The sequence below is a fragment of the Carcharhinus amblyrhynchos genome, chromosome 34 (genome assembly GCF_965287045.1).
Source record: "Carcharhinus amblyrhynchos chromosome 34, sCarAmb.v2.hapA, whole genome shotgun sequence".
Lineage (NCBI taxonomy): Eukaryota > Metazoa > Chordata > Chondrichthyes > Carcharhiniformes > Carcharhinidae > Carcharhinus > Carcharhinus amblyrhynchos.
This window is the reverse complement of record NC_137357.1, coordinates 10,786,090-10,810,355: the sequence shown is the minus strand read 5'-3', so window position 1 is coordinate 10,810,355 and position 24,266 is coordinate 10,786,090. Positions and strand designations below refer to the sequence as shown.

General features: G+C 39.8%; 1 protein-coding gene across 50 annotated transcripts in view; it reads left to right on the top strand.

Moving 5' to 3' along the window:
* Positions 1 to 24,266, top strand: part of LOC145361429 (calcium/calmodulin-dependent protein kinase type II subunit beta) — a 268,939-nt gene that overhangs the window by 201,325 nt on the left and 43,348 nt on the right. For 15 of the 50 annotated variants that reach the window (XM_080217191.1, XM_080217179.1, XM_080217183.1 and 12 more), the window contains 4 exons: positions 14,428 to 14,460; positions 18,325 to 18,393; positions 21,420 to 21,464; positions 23,645 to 23,693. In XM_080217191.1, coding sequence (XP_080073317.1) covers positions 14,428 to 14,460; positions 18,325 to 18,393; positions 21,420 to 21,464; positions 23,645 to 23,693 — 196 coding nt within the window. The remainder of the gene's footprint in view (positions 1 to 14,427; positions 14,461 to 18,324; positions 18,394 to 21,419; positions 21,465 to 23,644; positions 23,694 to 24,266) is intronic. The other 35 variants (XM_080217219.1, XM_080217213.1, XM_080217187.1 and 32 more) reach the window with 7 other exon arrangements.

Below are 24,266 nucleotides of genomic sequence, written 5' to 3'. Positions count from 1 at the left end.
AGCCATTCAGCTCATGGGGTCTGCTTCACCATTCGATCATGGCTGATATGCTCCTCAAACCCATTTTCCTGCCTTCTCCCCATAACCCTTGAATCCATTACCAATAAAAAAAATCTGTCTAACTCCCCAAATTTACTCACTGTCCCAGCATCCACTGCACTTTGGGGCAGCAAACTCCACAGATTCACAACCCTTTGGGAGAATTAGTTCCTCCTCCGCTCTATTTTAAATTTGCTACCCCTTAATCCTAAGACTATGACCTCTTGTCATAGAATGCCCCACAAGAGGAAACATCCGCTCCACATCTATCCATAGTTTTTATCATCTTGTATACCTCAATTTGATCTCCCTCGTTCTTCTAAATTCCAGAGAGCATAGGCCTAAACTGTTCAATCTCTCTTCATACAACAAACCGCTTATCTCTGGAATCAACCGAATGAATCTGCTCTCAACCATCTCCAATGCCACTACATCTTTCCTCAAATAAGAGGACCAAAAATATACACAATACTCCAGGTGCAGCCTCCCTAATGCCTTGTGTGGTTGCAACACCACCACCACCTTACCTTTATATTCTATTCCTTTAGCTATAAATGCCAACATTCCATGAGCATTCTTTATTATCTGCTGTACCTGCATGCTAGTTTTGTGTAGATGGATCATTGCCCTTTGAGGAAGGAAACTTAGACCCTAAACCTGGTATGGTTGAGTGAGCACTTGGTTGCATTCAGTGCGGCGGCTTGCTACCACCTTCTCAAAGGGAATTACGGATGGGCAGTCAATTCTGGCTATGTCAGCAATGCCCACATCCGATTAATGAATAAAGCAAAAATTAAAATTTTCTTTCACATTTGTAGTAATGATGTTGAACTATATTCATATAGAAGATGACACTCGGATCCTTGCGCTGCTATGAAGCCATGAACTACACATGGTCAAACCAAGTAACTGATTTTTGAGTTGCAATAGCCTCCTGAACATTTTATGACATGGCTGATAATGGCTATGTTAGATGAGGGCACAGTGACATTCATAGCAGACTTGAGATATGTCCATGAATGGTAAATAATTGTAAGTCTTATTATTGTTTGTACTTGTCCACTGTTTTGATGGCCAATAGGATTTTTTTGGTCATTTAATTTTGCCAGAAGTCTATCAAGTTGTCACATTTCCCTTCCATAACACTGTAGTACTATTACTGCATGACAAGAAATGCTGATAATGGAAGGTCTAACTTGATGACCAAAGTGCCAAGTGAAGAGAAAGACTTTAGCGTCAGGTTGATGTGATGTGTCTCACAGTCTGTGACTCAGAGCCACAATCGCACCCTGGGCTGTCCCTCACCTTCCATTTGTGGAGTGGGTGACACACTGTCCTTGTTTGATGCTGATTCACTTGAATGCTGTCCACTGCCCTCGAGCAAGATGAACTCGGGTACCACTGCTGTTGGGCCTGTGGTGACTCTTTATTCTGCACGCATTCCACAATTCTGTCCAACTGGATAGGTTAACAACAAACCACAGGATAAATGTTAGCTGCTGTTTCCCCAAAGAGCTGGTGCCATTTTGAGTGCTTTCAAGTTGATTTTTATCTTTTCATCAGTGGAAGGCCGGTGTTGTTTGTGCTTTTTCTCTATTTTATGTAGCACAATGACGTTGCAAATGGGTTGGTGTGACACAGCTTTGGAAGCTGCTCAGCAATTCTGATACTCTCCAGATGACCCTGTTTATTCACATGTCTAGCATCTTTGTATGCATAGCTGTCGTACTGTGAGGCAAAGCAGTCTTAAGCAACACAGTAGACAGGGGCCAATGTTGCGGTCTGTGTTCTGGCTGTGCTCTCCAATCACATTCCAGCAAGTTTTCAAACCAAGCTCACTCTGGTTTATACTTTCTGGTCTGTATTGATGAGATGAAGTTGATAGGTGAGAGTGTAAGCATAAAATAATTGCAACCCATTTAATTTTAAAATCGCAATTTGGTTTGAAGATCATCTACAGATCAGGAATTGCTGTTTTGGTGGAAGAAGCGAGAATTATAACATTAATTGACACTTTTTGAGTATTTGGATCAAAAGGGTAGAGAAAGAAAAATGTCTGTCAGATACGAACAAGCATGAGCTTGTTTGTCTTCACGTTGTTGGATAGGTTACACGAAATGAAGGGGTAGATCATCCCATTTGGAGGAAAGGTTGGTATAACAGCATAGATTATAGCTGCTGCTACTGTAACCAAGAAAATGGACATTAATTAAGTAGAAGTACAGATCCATTATGATTTTTCTTCCCAAAGCGCCTTCAAAGATTATTTCTGGGAGGGAGGCCGAGGAGATTGGAAAGTTATCATCCTATTGCCCTCATTAGAAAGAAAGTATTTGATTGATGCTTCCGCGGGCATGAGTGGCCCTCTAGTCACTCCTTCATGCATCTATTTATTCCTAAACCATACCCTGTCTTTGCCAAGTAATGATAATGATCAGAAGTATGAGATCTGGCTGATTGAGGCAATTTTTAAAAATCCTAACTGTCATCAGCCAACTCAAACTAGGATAGCAGATAGAAACTAGGAGCTGCCTGCTCTGAATGACTCAATATTACATCAGTCCAAGCCATGGGGTTTGTTGTCAGCTATGTTTCACATATCTGCTCTGAAATGATTGCAAATGATGTGTTTGCCAAAATCTTCTCACACCATATGCAATTCTCTAACTAAATTGCATTGTTGGCAAACAACTTTCTGAGTTAGAAGTGGAGAGAAGTCGGGATGATGTGGTGGCCTGAATCTTTTGTCCTGCCCGCTGCGGCAGTTGTCGCAAGTGAGATGGAGAATCTGACGGACAAGCAAAAGGTCTGTTGACCTCGGGCAGGAATTTCCATGCCGGGGGTGAGCAGGACCAGGAAACCCCAACTGGTATCTTTTAGAAGGTGTGTCTTTGCAAATTAATTATGTGCATTGTAGCCTTCACAGTGTAGAAAGTTAAGACTTTTATTCACAGATTTTTGATATGCGAAGCACCTTATTTCTTCTAACATGTTGTATGTTTCAGGTTTCCACTGCAAAATATTAATTTTATTGTCATTCTTAATGGGGAGCAGTCAACTTCTTATTTCTGCTTGGCAAATGCTGGTACACCTCAGTGCATCTACAATGCATTTATTGGACCTCCCAAGTTCCAGTTCGATCCTGTGCCGCCTTTAAACTATTTGGAGTAGATTTGTGCCTTTGTCGTGCCCATTGGATAACAGTAAACATGGTTAAGCTAGCATTGCTTTTGGTTACTTATTGACCTTTATATACAAATGCCATACTCAACACTAAATGGTGAACACTCCAGCGTAATCATGAAATGAGCGCAGTAATGGTGTTGTGAAGGAGACTACTCTGTCGTCTCAAAACGGTCTTTTAATTGATAATTTCTTTCTCAAAAAGCAGGAATGGTTTAAATCATTTGCATATGTTCAATGAGTATTTTTCCAGAATATCTGTTTCTAGGGATTAATCCACTTGGTGTTTTGTATTTCTTTGGTCTTTATCCCTATGTCAGTTGAACATGATTTAGTCTTCTCTCAATTTGACTTCACTTTCTTCAGTGCATCTTTGGTTAAATACGATATATTTGTGACTGAGCTGTGCCAGAGCAGCCTAGTTTTGTTCCTCAACCATTTATTGGCCTTTGTCTTCAGGACTGACAAGTTAATTGATTCATTGCTTATTTATGTGTCAGTAGTTATTAGCTGACAGTGAAGTTGAGCAGCAGATGTGAAGGGCACGCTGCAAGTTTTACACACCCTTGATTTCCAGTTCTGCTGAGGTGGAAGGTTCAGAGCGGAGGTGAGAGGCTTCCCCTAAGAGAGGAAAAGATAGGAAGAGGGCAAGGCAATTTATGGTGCTTTTAGGCCTTAGCCTTTCTTCTTGTACAAGACTGGCAGGGAAGGAGTTAAAGACAACAACTAACGTTTTTCAAAACAAAATTTGGAGGGGAATCTAAGTAAGTAAGGAGATCATCTCCAAGTGCCTCATTTTAACACCGTGGATTAATCCCTGGTTTTAAAGGTGTGCAAAATAAATTAATGACACTAATGCTCCGGTGACTGGTTTCAGAGAAGTGTAACGTTAACACAAAATACAGCAACAATCCCATATGGAAGCACAGAGAGAGTCATAAAGGTACACACTGCAACATTCAGGTCCATCATTACATTCTGCATGAACTATCCTTTACATAAAACCCCTTATTTGAACAAGTCCTTTGGTCATTCATTTTGTTACAATGATCATTTGTTTTTTGCTTGACGGTACATGTAGTGGGGTAAGAAAACTATTTAGGGCATGGTATTGTTCACCTGTGTGGTAGCGTATTTTTACATTCTACCTACAGTCTTGGTTTCTCTCTTGCTTCCTTTTGACAGCACTCTGCCCTGTTCTGTCCCCTTCCTTTTATATTTTAATTTGCTGTTTATCTACCAGGCTGCGCATTTCTATCCCATCATTGGTCTGTTGGAGGGATGATGGGAAAACCAAGTGGACATTCATTCTGAACTAGTCTAATTGTGTGCTGAGAGGTTCGAGGTAGTCAATGAGCATGTTCAGCACTGCAGGGAAGTTCATCTTGAAGTGAAGATTTTTCAGTAGGGAAAAGGGTTTTATAAATAATCAGCTTGCATAGATAACGTCTACCATGGCACTTTGCACCAGGTTGTGTCTACATGTTTGCTGAATTTTCCCTCCCAGCAAGATTGGTAAGAAGAATAGGAATGACAACAGCAAATAATAAAAGCTGTAGCTTTTACGAAGAAGGTGCTTTGTTTCCTCCAAGTATCCCTCACCAAATGAATGAGGAAAAAATACAGGAAAAGATTTTGAAATAGTTAAGAGTCCATTTGGCAACAGTTGTTGCTGGTATCACTCCGAGAGCAAAATGTTTACTAATGTGCATCAAGTTACTTACTCAGTGCTCATCAGTGTAGATTCTTTTTGTATACAGTTATATTCCCTCTAAGTCCTCTTATACCATCCCAGGCTTTTGTTTCTCAACCAGATGCCAAAAGAATAGAAAGTGTGGGATGAGCATCTTCAGTTCTGTGCAGAAAATTGTTCTGGAATTGTTTTTGTTTGAGTAGAGAAAATTAAGGGAAAATTTAATGCTGAAAATTATGATCGAGCACATAAAAAGAAACTGTTTTCACTGGTAAAAAGGTTCGTAAAAGAAGATGCAGACTGGCGTAAGAACCAGAGGTTAGGCTTTTTGTTAAGGCACTGGGTTTTGATGATCTTGAATACTCTGTCTGCAAAGTCAGTGCAACAAATTAAATTGTAACTTTCAAAAGAAAAATCAATATTTCCTTGAAATGGAAAAAAATGCAGTTCTCTGGGGCAAGAACAGGTGATCAATCTTTCAAAGGGCCAGCAAAAGCATCTTGGCTGAGAGATCAGTTCCTGTGCTGTCAGATTCCATGATGCCTGCTTCCCTGATGTATTCACTTGTGGCCCAGCACATCATGATTGACATTGTGCTTCTCTTTAGAGTATTGGTCAAATTCAAACAAATATTTACATTTTATGGATTTGCTATACTATTTGAATTTCATGCCATTATTTGCGGCAGGAAATCAAGACTGATGTTGGCACATCTGACGCAGCCAAACCACTCAGTTTGCTATTCAAGTAGGAATTCAGATTAGAAATTGTCATTTCCTTGCTTTTCATTTGCTATAAATCCATGGGACCAAAAATTTAAAATTGCAGGAAACCCTGATGCTTTTTCATTCATTTTTGTCATTCATGCTGTGGCAAACATGGAAATCATTAGACAGATCTCCAAAAGAGCTGTCCACTACGTTCCATACTTGGGTCCTTTCTCCATTATTATTTTTGTTTAAATATTTATCCACTTCTCTGCTGAAAAATGAATGCTCCTGAAAGTATGTGCTCATTGAGCCAAGTGCATGATGGTAACTATCTAGCAGACTCCCAAATTAAAAAGTGAGGAGTCACCCATCGCACTCCAGTCAACTGCTGATAGGTCCAAAGAAGATGCAGATTGGCATAAGAACCAGAGGTTAGGCTTTTTTTTTAAGGCACTGAGTTTTGATGATCTTGAATACTCTGAAAAGTCAGTGCAACAAATTAAATTGTAACTTTCAAAAGAAAAATCAATATTTCCTTGAATTGGGAAAAAATGCAGTGCTCTGGGGCAACAACAGATGATCAAACTATCAAAGGGCCAGCAAAAGCATCTTGGCTGAGAGATCACTTCCTGTATGGGAAAAGAAACAGATTATCCAATAACCTGAATTCCAAGAGAAGGTAGGAATTTACTACAGTATGAAACCTCTTCAAAGTTGCTCATTCAAAGATGAACAGCAAGTTAACACAGAGTTATTGGTTGGGCAAGGAGGGTGAAGGGAGTGTGGGAAAGGGGGAGTTAGCCAAAAGCTTGGTTGGATGAGGGTGTTAAGATTAAAAGCAGAGAAAGAGACGTAGAGGTTCAGTTTTGAAAATGCATGACAAACATGATTTGGAGATGCTGGCGTTGGACTGCGGTAAACTGGAGAGTTCCACTCACCTGACGAAGGGGCAAACCCCGAAAGCTTGTGGGTTTACTGTCAAACAAACTTGTTGGACTTTAACCTGGTGTTGTGAGACTTCTTATAGGACATGACAAAGACGGAGATGGCTGAAGGCACAATCACTAATGCAGGAAGTGGGGATGAAGGATAGAGGGACAAAAGTCCAGAGTTAGAGGGATGTTTGTAGTGCTGAAAGACAGAGCTTTGAAATGATGCAAAATGGTCAGTACATGGTGGAGAGATCAGCCAGAAAAGCATGTGAGTGGATTGTGGTGGTGACAAATGCATGGATGTGTGTTTTCTGAACAAATGAGCTGAAGCAGGTTATGTTGTCAAGTTGGAAGGAAGTGTTCACTGTGATGGAGGGATGAGATGATGTCAGAAGTTGAGCTCAGGGATGTCTGAGGTCGCAAGGTTTCAAGTAATCTAATTCAACCTGAGACAGTGGCTGAAGAAGTGGCTGGAACTGCCATGAGGGAATATGATCTGTGGCATGGACCAAAGACAATGGAATTATGGAACACTGCATGTTGGATAACACAGCTGAGGAAGATGGTGGAGAAGTAGAACTGGATGTTGTCAGCATACATTGAAACTGAGCCCATGTTTTCGGATGATATTGTAAAGTGGGAGGAGGCCCAAGATCAGATCAGTTGCATTTGAAAAGTATTAAGTTATCGAAGTCATAAGATTAGCAACTTGGAACAGACTCTTGGTAGAAGTTCACAATGAGGTATATATAAATTTCAGGGAGAAACAGCATTAACTGGCTTCATACTCTGTTTCCTCTTAGCACCAATATTGATTGTTGATTTTTCTAAAGCAGCTTATTCACAATTATTTCAAGTGTAGATGTAATGCAAAGAAGGAACAAGCATTTGGTTAAATCATGTCAGAAAGGTGTGACAGTCTGAGTAGCTGAATCAGTCACTAAAAGCTTGAATCCCAAATGAAGAATGCAGTTGAAGCAGACAAATTGCTTTGCTAACCCAATGGACTGATGAGATTCCACGACGAAAAGCAGTTCTGTTGAATGAGGTTATGTCTTGTGCAATTATCACACCTTGATGTTTTAATTTGACCAATAATGAATTGAACTTGAGTAAAATAACAAAGGACATGTGCATTTGGGAAAATTAGGTAATGAATCAGAGAAACTATGAACTTGCATATTTGACAGAATTTTCCAGCCCCGAAGATGTATTCAATCAAGATTAATTTCCATTGTCCCTTCAAAAGAGAACATGAGTGGAATTGTTCAAAGTTATAGGACCTTCAAATGGAGTTGCAATGACTGAATGAACAGGTGCAATTTGCTTGTGCGCAGACAATCTCAGAAAAATCAGCACTCTGAGTTAAAAGGCAGACTACTGACCACAGTTTCCCATCATCCACTCAAGCAATGTCATATTTCAGGATATATTCAGCTAGTTTTATTGTTACAAGCCGATTAAGAATATTGGTTGTCCACAGTAAATTCAATATTTCTTTGTCATGGCCCTTGGTGATGGTATTTCAGAGCTGTTAGCAGTCATTACTAAAGGAAACCAACGTATTGTGGCAGGGTTATTTATTTAGGCCTCCTGCATTTCTGTGCATCAAGTCTAAGATGAGGAAGCCAACCTGAGGCCGAATCTGGTTCAGACCCATTCAGCTCCTTGCCAAAGCTGAGTATTTGAAATCCTTACTGTTGAGTTTCCACTGGACTCAGACTTGAGGCTTGTTCGGACAAACGCTTTACTCAATTAAAGCAGCCTATTCAGGTGCGACCAAGAATTAAAAAGGCACGAGCATTATTTGGAAACCTGTCAGAACAATTAGATTGCCTATTGATTGGTAAGATTCAGGAGGCCGAGGTCGACATATAACAGCTGTGAGAAACAGGACCAACAGGTTTAAAAAAAAAAGAACTAATTACAAGGTCTTTTTTTTAAAAATAAAATTTGAAGGAAAACAATGCTTGTGTAAATACTTTCATTAAACATGTCAAACTGCGAGCCCCAACAATACATTAACTAATCTAATCAAAAGCATAGCCTATAAATGCTACCTAACATTTGAGGGTACTTGATTCAGTTCCCTACTCTTCAATTCTGATTTTTACCATATTGGCTCTGGAGGAGATGATTCTGCAACATAACCATCCAGTTCAGTGCTCTGGTTTTCTTTCCAGGTTCAATTCACCTGCACACATTTGGCCTCCATTCTTGTTGCTGTTTGACATTTTATTCATGTTGAAAATTCTTTTTTCCTTTATACTTGGCATTTTTGAATATATTTTCTGACTGCACATACCATACATGGCCAAATCAGGAGACTTTTTTCATCCAACACTTCTCACCATGTTGTGTTGTCAGCCCCCAGTAAGTGCAATTCAAACCCACAAGAACTGCTAATCAATATCCCAATTATCTTATAAAATGCAAACCACAACTCAGTAATATCTTTATAGCACCTTTAACATCATCAAACAAATTTTGACTCTGGGTCATGTAAGGACAAATTGCGATAGGTCACCAAAAGCTTTAATGAAGTTTTTATGGTTTGCCTTATCAGAGGAGTGAGAGAATAAGGGAGCAACTTCCAGAGTTTAAAGGCTTGGAAGCTGAAGGAATGGCCCCCATTGATGGAGCAGTTAAATCATGATTGTTCAAGCGTCCAAACTGGGGAGCACAGAGATCTTGGAGGGTTGTTAGCCTCAAGGAGGTTATAGAGATAGGGAAGGGTGAGTCCAAAGAGGGATTTGTCACAATGAGGAGAATTTTAAAATTGAAGCTTACCCAGTTGGCAGCATGTAAGTCACTGAGCACAAGAGTGATGGGTGAACAGGACCTGATGTGAGTTAGGACGTAGGAAACAGTTTTAGTTGAGTTCTCATCCACAGAAAGTGCAACATGGGACTTCCATGTTCATTGAATGAGATGAATTTGAAGCAACAACGGCATGGATGAGGGTTTCAGCAGTAGTGGATCTGAAGTGGTAATGGAGTCAAGCAATATTACAGAGTTCGGAAGGAGGCTATTTCATTGATGGAGAGTATATGGCAGTGGAAGATCAGCTCAAGGTTTAATGATACCAAAACTGTGAACGGTCAGGTTCAAACTCAGAGAGTGCCCATGGATAAAGATAAAGTCAGAAATTAAGAGTGAAGCTTCTGGTGGTGACCAAAGACATTAATATCAGTTTCTCCATTATTTTAAGTTGAAAAATTCCGCTTATCTGGTCCTGGCTAAGCATAATAGCAAATCATGGGCAGTGGAAGGTAGGGGGAAGTTAGGAGAAGGGTTAATAGGTGTTACTTGGCAGTTTTGAAGTTGTGTTTTTGAAAGGTGTTATTAAAAGGCAGCATGTGTTAGCTCCTTGGGGTAATAGTGCAAGTATTGGAAGAGGAACCATTGCAGGGGATATCCAGTTAAGGCTGAGTGGATCAGTGAGTCCAGTGCCAGTCAGCTGAACAATGGTGGAAAGTGTTCGATGATAAGTGTTGTCAACTGTTGAAGTTTGCAAACAGGTTGAGAAAGGCAAGGAGAGACAATTTACTGTGGTCACATATGATGTCAGTTGTTACCTATGAACGAGATAAGCAAAACTATATTCAACCTACTTCAAAGCTCCATTTTGTGTATCACATCTCGCCCCCATCCCTCCAGCTGCTGTAAATCCTACCCACATTGAGAATGAGACACCAGGACTGCTGTGAGCCATTGACTTGAAGGTGCACTTGAGTAATAGAATTATGTTTCTTTTCATATCATTGAGTGTCTCATGTCACACAAGAGCTCTCTCTCAAATGCCCAGCTGAGGTTAGAAACTCAATACATGAAGAATTAGAAATGCAGACTGTTAAAGTGCTGCTTTTTTCAGTCATTCCTTTTCTGTTGTCATTTTTAGAAGTTTCCATTTTAATGTTGCTGATATTCAACTTTCTCCAAGGATAGGAAAACGAGATTTCCTTTCGCTTGACCAAATCCAAGCTTTCTCTTCGACCTCTTCCCAACTGTACACCCTTTGAGGATTAGAATGATTGGCCATGCAAAATTTCCATGAGCAGGGTTAAGGGTTGTGGGGTTAAGGGGATAGGGCCTGGGTGGGATTGTTGTTGATGCAGGCTCAGTGGGCCAAATGGCTCCTTCTGTACTGTAGGGATTCTGTGAGCCAGGGAGAGCAGGACCTGCATGTAAGGTCATCACAGTGTGTCATTGTCTGTCATGGGTATCCTCGCATACAAGTGCTGCTCAGAGTGATGTGATCTCAGTTTTCCCTTTGATGCCAGACTGGGACATGAAAGCACAGCACTAAATTCAGAACTAAATTGTGGGACAATGGCATTTTGACAAGTTCATTTCAAAATGTTTGTTTTTGTCAAACTTCTTTCCATTCCTTAGTTTGAATATTGCTTCATTAAAAGGGTCAGTTGGTGGGGAAGCCATCTATCAATGAAGTGTGCAAGTTTCCCAGGTGCCAAATCTGATATTGCAGATTTGGTGTGGAAGATTGAAGCTGTCTATTGGTACTTCTGAATCAGATCTTGAAGTAGAAGCACGTCTATTCAAATCATCTTTTGGGATTGGATTTTATCCCAAGTTTGTCTATTGAATCTCAGTTGAGCATATTTAGTGACCTTAAGTATTTATTCTTTAGATTATGCTTTGAAGTTGCAGTGCTGAGTCTGGAGGATGAATGTTTTGATGGGCATTGGGTGAGGTGAGCAGAAATGAAAAGCTCAACTGGCTTGGCAGAGCCCAGTGAATCATGCACCTTCTCTCTCTGAAACAAATGTGGTCAAGACTGCCATGCCAAAGTAGGGCTTCTCAGCCACACCAGTCAATGCTTAACAAAGCTGACTGCCTGATGCAAACTATTATTTTAGGAGATGGAAGGCTGTCACTAGCTAACTTAATGTGGACACAACCAAAAAAAACAACTAAACCTTGTGTTTCAAGCAAAAAGCATCTCAATGATATTTTGGATATGAAATATTGAGAAGCAAAGATGGGGTTGGAGATTTTGTGTGTAGAGCTTAGGACAACTTGCTTCTTTCCCTTTTAAGAGCTGTTTGTGGCTGCCAACACCCTCAGTTATCAGTGCTGATTGAGAAGTCAATTGTTGGGCCGTGCCTCAAAAACTTGCAGGAATTGTTGGGATGACCGTGATGCTGTAGCCTATGCAATTTAGTCACAACATAGCCCCCAGCCAGACAAAGATGGGTCAGCCAATGATAGATAAGTGAATAACTCTGGACCTTGACTTATTGTTTTGAGTGAAAACAAAGAATAGTGTCAATCCTAAAAAAAATTATCCATTGCTTTTAGATGATAAAGTTATGTTTACACACCAATGTAAACTGCAAACTCATCCCTTGTGTAATGAAACATTGAAGGAGTTAGTCGGGTCAAGGTGTTAACAGCTTTGAAATACTGAAACTTGGTCTATTTGAAAAAAAGTTGTGTCAGGTCACCTATAGCTTTCAAACTCCTCCTTTTGTTTTTCTACTTTTATTTGAACTGCAAATGGGTAGAATGTTCAAAGACCAAATTAATGCAAATCTGAAGTACTGTCACTGGATGCAAAAGAGAAAATGATGGGTTCTATTCTCCAATGCTGCCACACATCTTGGCAAGCAGAGGCAAAACAAATGGATCAATAAACATGTTTCGGAAACTTCAGAAATAAGATCGAAAATGTGTTGTATAATCCTGTTTTTTTAAATTGCGCTTTAGGAAAGAAGAAAGGTAGTGTGGGCCAGCCTGGCGCTCATGCAGGAGGTCGGGGCCCATGAGACCTCAGCCTTGCCCGATTCTTCAAACTGCCCATCTCAATTGGGAGAGTTCTGCCACCTTATCCTACGGGTATCAAATCAAGTGTTCCACAGGTGGTGGGCGAAGGAAGGTTGGCCAAGGTCGGACAAGAGGACAAATGAGCTGTCCTTGCTGTTTTCTTTGATTCACTTTGGAAAAGGATTAGCTGTGACTATTAGATGGATCTGTGAGGCACCAGCTTCCTCCCTAGGCAAGCTGGTTCAGCAAAAGAGGCAAATGTCAAACAAGAAATAGAAGAGAAAATGTTAAGATTAAAAAGAAAATTATCTAAATTAAGAAAAAAATTGCCCCATTGAGGAGTTTTTTTTTGAGTTTGGTTGGAAGGTGGTTGGGTGAAGTGGTGGGGGAAAAGAGGTTTATAAAATTACCATCAGTGATGTCTCACATAAAATGCATGATCGAAAATATCTCAACCAATGTCATAATTTATACCAAAGTGTATGCATGTTCACAACTCTTCCTTTGAGCATTCTACCTGAGTATGGAATGAGCCCTTTCACCAGTGCAGGCATGCTGTTAATGGCTCCTGTGTGGAGTTGTCTCAGAATTTGAATTCACAATGAAAGATTTCTCTTTCTGTGAAACAATTGGATTTGGTTTTCTGCTATGAAGCATTTTGCAGGGAATTTATTCAAATTGAAATGTTATCAAAAAAGAGCACTTGAGTTTAAAATTAACCTTTCAACACGTTTCAATAAAAGATTGATTTTAAATCCACTGGGCTGATGAAAGGGTGGTAAAAGCTATTTTTAGTTCCATTCTTTGATTAATTGTAATTTATGCTACAAAGCTGCAGCATCCCTTTTGTTGTTAACAGTGAATCATTTAAAGAATGATGTTCTAAAATCTTCATTTGCCATCCCAGTCACGACATGAATCCTGGTCACACTGTCAGAGATCCGGGTGAAAATCTGATTCATTGGATTGGATAATGACGTGCTACTCAGTGATCAGTATGATTAGCACAGACCAGTGCTGCATTCAGTCTAATCCAGGTCCTTCTCCCAGGGAAGCCTACAGATAACCTATAGGAGGATCCAGCTGCCTCTGGGAAGACTTTTCCCTCGACTACAATGCTTGAAATGAACAAGATTTGTTATCCATTTAACAGATAGAATCATTGATAGGGAATAACAAACAAATAGACGCGACCAAGCAACTGGGTTGACATACAAGTCTCAGTCATAGGACTGAGGAGCAGGAGTAGGCCATTTGGTCCTTCAGATTTGCTCTTTCCATTTGTTACAACTGTTTTTTTGGCCACTCTTCTTTCCCCAATTCTCATCCCATTGTTGCATATGTTTTCTCTATCAGGTTCCCCACCTCAAACCTGATTTCTTTTTTCAGTCTTGGTCACTGCCCTCACTGGTCAGAAAGGACAATGGTAGAGCTTAAACTGTGAATTTCTTCACTAGCTGGCCTTTCAACAGTGGCAACCAAGACAAAATCACTTTGCAGAATGGAATAATTCTGCTTTACTGCCATTCATTTCTTTACTCCCGGTCTCTCCCTTTTGACGAGTTGATTTCAACATTTCATCTTAATGACTAAATGAACTGGAACAAAGAATGAAAGTCCAAGATGAAAAACCTCAACCTTCTTTAAACACGCAACACACTTTCTCCAGTAACTAAACAGATTGGAGATGCAAGATCTGTAAATAAGGTGCCTGACCTCCATTCCATTACTCCATCACAATAAAGCTGATCCAGAGTAAGCTGATACTGGAAAACTTTCCTATTTGGCTTGGGTCCATTGGAATTATGTTATATTTTTATGTCTTTGAAGTGCAGCCTGAGCCTCTGAGAAAGGGATACTGCAGCTCAGCACTTGTGTCTTTAAGTCATATGATTTGCACTTTTTTCAGGATTTCAAGGCATTTTGTTTTCTTGATGGTGTCCTTTTAAAAACATTGACCCTGAGAATTAGTCTTCAGGTTGTGTACCTGATCTGGACCTGGTGTTAGGAAATGTGCCACATGTGCAACAAGTCACAATTTCTTGTTCTTTTTTTTCTTTTTCTTGTGTTGGTCTCTATTCAGAAAAGGAAGTCAAGTTCCAGTGTTCAATTAATGGTGAGGACCCTTTTGAAATTTCAATTCACTTCACATTAATCTCACTTATTCTTTTTCCCCTCTCTTCTCTGCCAGGAGGTGACAGTCATCTGTTTGTGTTTACAGCTTTTCATTACTTAAATCCCCATCAGAATAGAAAGTACTGAAGTATGTGCATGTTGACAACGGTTAGAGATCCATCTTCGTAAATAGCATTAAACTGATCTAATGCTTCCTTTCTTTTTCTCTTTCTCTTGCAACTTTCTTCATTTGCTTTTCCTTGTAAGATTCAGTTATGTAATTTTGGATCACTGTAGCACTTAACATTGTAGCAGAATTAAAACCTTGTCAGTTAGATAATTCAACCAATTGCAAGTAACCAAAGCAGCAATCAAGTGATTAGATAGGATTCTCTCCCTTTTTAACCTTTTGTGTTTATATATTAGCATTTGATTTCACTTACGGATCTCTGTTACTGTGAACAAATGGGCAATAACTAAAGCAGAAAAGAACTTTCAAAACCATTCTTGAATTTAGCTGAGGATTATCTCACAAGATTGTCGTTCAGTCATCTATCATAGCGCCACAATCCAGCTTTGTACAAATGTCAGAAATGCAGTTCTAAATTTGCTAAATGTTAATTAGAAATGTCCCTCACCTCAGATCAAAAAGAAAGACTTATGTTCAGAGAACGCTTTTCAAAACCTTAGGATGCTCTAAAACACTTAACAGCCAATGAACGACTTTTGAAGTATCGTATTGTTGTAATGTAAGGAAACAGAGCAGCCAATTAGTGTGCAGCAAGCTCCCACAAATAGCAATGTGCGAGTTAATGGAGAATTTCTCCACTGTTGTTCTTCAAAATAATGTGGTAACATCTTTTATGCATAACTTTGGGAAGTCCAGCCTCAGTTTAATAGCTGATGCAGAATGATGAAAATCATGAGCAATTATCATCCCTCACCTCGGTCAGAGCATTGAGGTTTTGACATGGAGACCACACACCAAAATGTCATCTGTTTGTAGTCTCTGTTCTGGCCTTTGCATTTCAAATACCTTGCTGCATTGCTTTCTAAGAGTAATCCTTGACACCAAACACCTATCATTACAGCAGTCAGGCTGAATCCTGGTGTTGGCCTCTCTTGAACAGTACCACAAGACTCCTCAATATCCACCAGAGCAGGCAGTGAAGAGCAACGTTCTTGCTGTCGCCTCCATTAATCTGGGGATGGGGGTGGTGGTGGGTGCGTTGTTGAGCCAAGTACCCAAGATGGGAAGATGAAAGGCCAAAATGGGATTTTATTGAGCAGATGACATTTCTTTCAGTGTTGACTGGTGGACTGGGAAGCAACATAGATCAACAAGCACAGAGTTAATGGATGAATGGAACTCGTTAAGATTTGATAGTAAATGAGCAATACTTCCTTTGCTCTGCATCAAGAATTACAGTGTCAATGCTGTGACATCTGCAAATTGAAACTTCAGGGGCATGTTAAGTTAAGTTGAATATTAGAGCAAAGAAAAAAATGGCACCTTCTGTCTCTATGGCTGCAGCATTGAAAACAGTTTTTGAAACCAGTGGTACAAGTTTTGAGAACTTGATTGATAATCGTTGAGTGATTCCAAGTCTAATATTTGGTATTTGTGGAAATATTTTGGAATGTCTGAAGGTTTTTTTTCTCTGGAAATGAAAACCTGAAATCCCAGAGAAGATACCACAGCAGCTTGGTGAATGCCTTAAGTGAAAGAAGAGGATAGGTTCAAGTTGAACCCTTGAAGTATGAACCATTCTTCTTCCTTTGCTTACCAAGTGACCCTACCATCACTCTTAAGCATTTTCAATTAATTTCACCAGCAGAAAATAAAAAGGTTCTGTAGCAAGACTCACACACAACTGATGAATGAATACAGATGATGATTGTGTGTTTGTAACATTGGAAAATGAGCTGAAGCTTGTATTTTCAGGCAGGAAGCTTTGTGGTAATTTTGTACACTAAGGTTTAAAGAAATAATTAATTGCAGTTGTGTGGTCAGGAAAATCGAGTTCATCCCTCTTGTCACAAACTGACTATGTTCTCAGCACCTCATGAAGTAAATAGATTATCTTTGGTATGCAGCATTCACTGCAAATGCAATTAGGTTGTACAGATCTATTTTTGACACGAGTTTTGAGTCAGACTCAGACCTTTCATTTCTTAAGTTATGAATTCATCTCTTTATAAAGATCCAAGTAAAATACCAAAAGCTGATACTGACCTAACTGGCTTGTTCAGATGTGGATTAATTTGGAAATATCTGCATCCAATGTACCAAACACTCTTAGAGTTTACTTTTTAGTGTCACAAGTAGGCTTACATTAACACTGCAATGAAGTTACTGTGAAAATCCCCTAGTCGCCACACTCCAACACCTGTTTGTATACATTGACGGAGAATTTTAGCATGCCAGTGCACCTAACCAGCACTTTTTCAGACAGTGGGATGAAACATGAGCACCCTGAAGGTAACCCACACAAATGAGCAGACAGTGACCCAAGCCAGGAATCGAGTCTGGGTCCCTGACACTGTGAGGCACCAGTGCTAACCATTGTGCCACCATGCCATCTCTCCTGACCTGTTCGTAAAATCTTCGTGTGCATTCCTACTATACTTAACCCAGAAGTCTCCTTTCAATTTGATGTGCTATGGTAGTGATGGCAGCCACAAAGACAGCTGGAGGGCTTGACTGATGTGCAGCCATCGGAGTAATGATGGACCAGTCAGGCCTCGTAAATCAAATAGTAAATGCTTAGTTTATACAAGAATCTACAAATTGATATAACTTCTACTTTGGATGGAAAAGGTCACTAGCCTATTAGGTTTTAAAATATGAAGTCCAAAATAAATGACAAAGCCTCAGCCCAGCTGAAACAGCAGAAAGATCTACAGTCAGAACATTTGTAGTTGGATCAGGAAAGAATTATGAATGAAACTTTTTAACTATGTTCCTTATTTACCCTCACTAGACTATATTGAGTAAAAATTGAAAACACTAGTCCTCTGCCAGGAATTTTGAAAGAAGTTTCTTTTCTACATTTTAGGGAAAAACAATGAAAGCAACAATTTAAAAAAAACGATTTATTTAATTTTTGGTGGGTGATAGTAGATGATCCCATTTCTTGGTTTTGGTTCTGATGCTACATACCGAGGTGTCAGTTGAGCAAAATAGCACTACTTCAGTGGGTATGGAAATGGGAGAACATTTTAATAATGTTACACCATCAAATAAATTAGACTGTGCAGCTTGTTAAACCACCATTATTCATTCAGACTCAATCTATAGGGTTGACAACAGTGACTGGTCTAATTTGGTTAACAAGGGATTGAAAAACAGTGTTGGAAATGGTGTGTCACTGACTTTGGTGTTTGTAATTCTTGCTTCTGCTTTTCCAGAGAAATTGAACTGTCTGCTGTGTTAATGGATCTCTGTGCAGTCTGCAGTGCAGAAATACAGCTTTCACAATGTGTGGTAGAAAAAGTTCCAGAACAGCTGTCGTATAATTTTCAGACTCAGAGACTTCTGATAAAACTGCACAAAGATAAAGCAATTTTAATCTGGCTGTTTAGAATAATATATTGACTTAAAAAAAAATTTCCCTTGTGATCAAAATGATGTTCCCTCCTCTTTGAGGCTCGCATTTAGGAGCCAGTTCACACAGTAACAAAATGAGCCTGATCCCATCAACTCGCAGTGAACAAGCCACTGTTTGCAGCTGGATCTGAATCGGCTCTGCACCTCAGACAGTTCAATATCTGCCGGCTCAGCTTGATCTACTGTCCCAGGCGGGGCTAGGAGGTGAAAAGTGGACATGAAATAAACCTAAACCCTCTGTTGTTTTCTGCACAGCCTCAGACAAACAGCACCAAAAACAACGTAGTAACCAGTCCCAAAGGAAACATTCCCTGCCCTGCACTGGTATTGGCTCTCTTCTTCTTATACCATCTTCTTCCAGAGGCATTGGTGAAGCATGGCTAGATCGTTAGTTAACCTTGTTTCAAGACCAAACTTGGAAATAGTTTGAGGGGCATAATGGCCTTCATACAAGTTAATTCAAAGAGCTTTTCCTGTTGAGTCTCCTTCAAGTAGCCTTAAGTTTGTTTTTTAAATCCTCTGAGTTGCCGAAGGGAAAACACTTCCTTTAGTTTTGAAAATACAAGATTCCAAGGCAAAGTTTCCATTTAATTAATAGCTTGGCTGACAGAAACTTGAACTGTTTGTGCATTGAGTTCCAAATAAGTTTGGTGGTCTTTATTTCCTGTTAGATAACTGAAAATAAATGGTGCTAATTTAATTTGAGTTAGTTAATTAGTGTTTATATGGATTTGGCACCTACATTACAGGGGCCTGAAGAAAGCCATGTTTCATTAGTACCTCCTGTATTAGTTGGCTTGTTTTTATCTTGTAATGGCTTTTCCTTTTGCAAATGACTGTGATGTGATTTAGCAGTATGTAACGGGAGTGTCAGTAGGAAAGGACGTTCAGTACAATTCTCATCAGAAATGAAAGTTTTTGTCCAAATTTTTGAAAATATTTTGGTTACACTTCCTGATTGATTTCTTGAAGAGGGGGAAAGATCCATGAAATTCCAGCTAATTGTTTTTCTGTGCATGTTTTTATGGTTGGTTATGATGCAAAGGGACCAGAGTTAAATGTGGCTGTCTTTGTGTCTGGATGAAGCGTGAGTGGAAAGAGCCACAGTCAGCACAAAGAGAAAGCAAACTGAGTTGACACCATAAAAATACAGTGTTCATGCACAAAACATGGAGTGCAGAGGGAATATTTTGCCTTGAGATGTTCAAAGCCTGCTGACACCCCGAAATTTACATTGGCAGGGTTTTTACTTGGCTACTGTTCAGTATATTTTGATGCTTTGGTCCCTCAAAGGGTTTCTTTCCAGCGTTTGGCACAGTGTCACATTTCGAACTGTTCACAAACTTTATTTGGAACCTAATTTCGAGACTTGGTCTAAATGTTTAGAATCTCAGGGTCTATTTAACATCAGCACAGTCCCGCATTGATCAGATATCTTGTTTTGTTAATAAATATGCTTTGGTAATCAACACTGACTGGACAATATAAGAACCTTATCAGCTATATACTGTAAATGCTAACTGTATTAGAGGATATGATGCTGGCCTAAAAACCTTGAGAATGGGAGTTCAAATTGCAGTGTGAGAATTTGAATTCTGTACAAAGACAATGCAAAAATAAGAAGTGACTGTGAAGTTGCCAGATTGTTGCAAGAATCTGACTGGTTCCCTCATGCCCTTTAGTGAAATATGCTGAATGGATCTTGCCCAATGTGACTGCGATCTGACATGTTTGAGTTTGACTCTCAACTGCTCTTTTGAGTGGCCTGGCAAGTCTCTTAGTTCCATCACACCACGAGGTCCTTGTGCTTGTCCATGTATGCCTCAAGGGATATTTATTATGTTCGAAAAATTGGTCGGTTTCCCTGATCCGCCAAATTTTGACAGGTTGCTTCAGCTCTTGCATTTATTGGAACTGGTGAGCTCAGCAACACTCACTAACGCAGTGCTCAATGGCTCTTCTCTGTTGTCTCTTCCATTTAAGATTCCCCTCTTCCACAATCCAGGAGAAAAATACCTGTTCATTCCAACTGCCTCTCCCCTGTTCCCAAGCACTGCTGAAGAATTCTGTGTTCATTTTTATCCCGCTTCCTGTCTTCTCATCCTGACCAACATGGTCCATGTGGCATTGAATGTCAGGACATTTATAGTTAAAAGAATATGTTTGGGTTTTCATTGTCATTGATGTTCATGGCAGAAATGGAGAACAGCCAACTATTTTTTAACTGTTTAATATGATGTGTTAATTTTCAGTTGAAATGTTAAAATATCAGCTTGATCCAGAAGTTTGAATCTCACAGTGTGCAATATGGCCACGTACACATTTCCACTCCCTCCATATCCCATGCCCTCGTTTAGCTCTCATGATTGGGAGCCACTGACATGATCTGTGCCATGATTGTTCAATCGTTTTGGAAAAACTTCAATGTGAGTATTCTCCTGTACAGCATTTGGCCTTTAAACACCCTTGTGGACTTGTTGATGCAATGTAGTCTAGTTTGTTCCACTTCAAATTGATATGTATGTCTCTCTGGAGTGACTCACTTTTGTGGGATTCTTATATTGCGAGGCTTGTTATCCCTGTTTCTACTTGCCCAGCTGATCTATTTCCACCCTCTTCTTCCCCTGATTTAATAGAGCAGAAAGTTTACTACCCACTTGGTGCTCGGGATTATGAGAGAGAGTGGCTAACGGGAAGCTCCAATCTGAAACCAGACACATCAACCCCTAGTGCTGAATTGAACTGGATCCCTCTTCCAGTCATTGAATTCTTCATGCCATGTCTGTGCTCGTGGTTGAAGATGAAGTTAATCAGCTGTTTAAAACAATTGCTGACCTAATTTCTACCTTAACTTTGCAAGAAATTTTGGTATATTCAAGTCCAGCTCATTACATGTTAGGTGATAGGTTACTTTTTCTTTCACCAACGTTATCTTTACAATTTAGCAGTTGGATGGTAAATTGGGAGGCATTGGTGGTGGTGTGTCAGTCCCCACTGAATGCAGCAGTCAACCAAAGCTATCAGAATGTCAAAATCAGGCTACCATTTGGCCCCAACTGTAGGAATGCTGAGTTCTCATTCTGCAATTTTACAAAGGGCCAGTTTAGCAGTGGAACAGTCACCCCATTCAAATCATGATTTACAATCCTTTCATCTTTTATCCATTTCTAGCCATTCAAGACTGTTTATTTTGGTAAAACTCTGCAGGAGAAAAGTGTCAAGTTTTTTTTCCTCCTCTGTTTTTTTCCTTCTTTTCCTTGATCGTTTCTGCCTCTCTGTTTTTAGTTTGGTTTATAACTCTTTTCTCCGCACTAAAATTTCCTTTTCTATATCTGCTTTCATCTCTTTAGGAGCCACAAACTACTGTCATCCATAATCCTGTGGATGGGATAAAGGTACCATCTGTCTGTGCTGTAGTCTTTCCCAACTTTGAAATCCTCCTTTGTCACGTTCTGTCATAGAAAATGTGTCCCTGTTATTAAGTAAGAGTTAAAAGGTTCTGGTTACTGTTTTTGAGTAAGACAGGATTGAGGGTCTTCTGCTTGGAACTGGGCAGACACTTACTGTAAATAAGGGGAACTGAAGACCGGGTTGGGCCCCTTCATCAGTCCTTTCATACATTCTAGGTTTGGTTCTCCGAACACTATTGATTAGAGGTTCAAGTTTTTGTCACTCTTGAAGGCAGTTGACCAACAGATGTTATGGCATATTTAGTCAGCGTTCACACCTCCACCTGTGGTTGGAAGTGCAACAGATAGCTAATCAGAAGGCTTTGGTTTGCAACCAAATATATTATCATTTTAATCAAAAAACTGAAGTCCATTTCAGGATTGGATTGAAATGTAGTACTGTTTTGAGATGCTCAAGTTGTTCCATTTTGATGTAATTGTAAAAGAAGTAACAACCTTTTCTCTTGGATTTAAGTTGTGGAATGAAGTTCCCCATTTACTTCATACCCAACACAGAACATAATTTTCCCACCCAGTCAGCAGACATTTTTTAAAAATCTCATTGTTTCAGTTTATGATCTGTAATGTAGACATAAAGGAGTGATTTAAATACCCCAAAGATACTCCAGACTGGTTTAATCAAGACTTGGTGATAAAGTGAAGACGGTGGCGCAGTGGTTAGCACAGCGCCAAGGACCCAGGTTCAATTCCAGCCTTGGAATTGAACCTGTACGTTTTCCCCATGTCTGCATGGGTTTCTTCCCATATATGCTAAATTGACCCTAGTGTCAGAAGGATTAGCAGGGTAAATGAGGGTTACGGGAATAGGGCCTGGGTGGGATTGTGGTCAGTACAGACTCACTGGGCTGAATGGCCTCCTTCTGTACTGCAAGGATTCTATGTTGGTACAGACCATGAAATAACATCTGTGTGGCTACAATCATGAGCCCTGCTTCACACATCTCATTGGATCCAAGTTGTGGCACACTAACTTCCCTCAACCATGTAATGCCAGAATTTGAGCGGTAATTTGTGAAATGGTATGTTATCATGACCCTTCCAATTCTTCACCAGATGCATTTGCTAAAAGAATCAAACTGCAGCTCCATCTTTTGGAAAACACATTTGTGTTTCCAACAGACAGCAAAAAGCTGCACTTTACATTTTTCAGCATTGTATTGCCTGGCAGATCAATGGGAGCTTTTGTTCTTGCTGATTGGATGAGCCGACCAGTTAGAAATGATTGAACAAACATGGTTATTAAAACAATCCATTAATGTGTCTACTTACTGAGTTTTTACTTCTGAAATAATTGTGAATGTATTGGGTCTTGAATTGCAGGTACACTAACCCCAAAACATCCAGAGAGTTAAAGCTATGATAGATGGGAGTGGTCACATCAAGCAGATGTGGAAAGGGTTAGAAATTAATTTGGCCTGTATTGCAGAGGAATCCCTAATTAACCAAAACGTTAGTTTCAATACATCACTCAAATCAAGTAGCTTATAACATCAACAACTCAGCATCGTCTCTTCTTGCAATCTTTCAGCAAAGAATATGCAGCATATTCTTCAGGCTGTGAAAGATATGATTCTTTGAACAGGAACTTAAAATGACTGGCCAGCATTCACTGTGGCTCAAATTATAAGAGCTTTGTCTGAACAGTGCAGCCGTTTTAAGCATTTGAACAGTGGGGCCTTTAAAGTTCATAGGGCTTGAACTTCTTTTTAAAAATGACTGCTGGACATCAGATGGCTCGCAAACTCAATATGCATTTGATCCTGCTGTCCTCCTTGCTCTCAAGTCAAATTACTTAGAACAGCAAGCTACTGTTGAACATGTTTCCACCAGGTTAAACTGATCTTTTTTAAAAACCCACCAAATTAAAACTATAATAATATAAAAATAGGATATTTGTGAAAACAAAAAGTTGCATGGTTCAAAATTATAAAAAGTAGTTCCTTTATTCTTCTCTGCTTTATCATCATGCTTTCTCCTGCTCTGTTTCGCTCAAGCTTTTGTAGAAAGGCTTTTGTTTTTCTACCAGTATCTGTACTGTTAATTCAGTGTTGAGGTGGTGAATGCATGGAGTATTTCAAGTAAGATTGTTTCTGTTTTATTTGCAGGAGTCTTCAGACAGCAGTAACACGACTATTGAAGATGAAGATGTTAAAGGTGAGCACTACATTGAGAGCAGCTTTTAAAAGTGGCATTGTAGAGCTCAGAGGCATACTAAGGCATTTGTTCTTAGGGTTCTTAACTGAGTAAAAACAGTGCATGACCATCAAAAGCTCAAACTGAAGTGGCCTCATTCAGGTTTGATTTTTCATTTCACGTGATCATGCCAGGCTGTAAAGAGATTGGAAGCAAATCCTTCTCCTCTTGGCAGCTGCTGTCAGAGCCGAACATGGCAGTCATATTTTAAGGTCAGGAAGTCATGTTCAAGTATAACTAAATAGCGAGATACTGTAGCAGAAAATGCTGGAATGACTCAGCAAGTCAGGCAGCATCTGTGGTGAGAGAAATTTCTGGTACAGACACTTCAACAGAAGTGGAAGATACTTTCGTCCTTTGCATATTCTCCTTGTGTCTGCATGGGTTTCCTGCAGGTGCTCCGGTTTCCTCCCACGGACCAAAGATGTGTGGGTTAGGTTGATTGGCCATGCTAAATTGCTGCTTAGTTCAGGGGGACTAGTAGGGTAAATAAGTGGGGTTATGTAGATACGGCCTGGGTGGGATTGTGGTGGA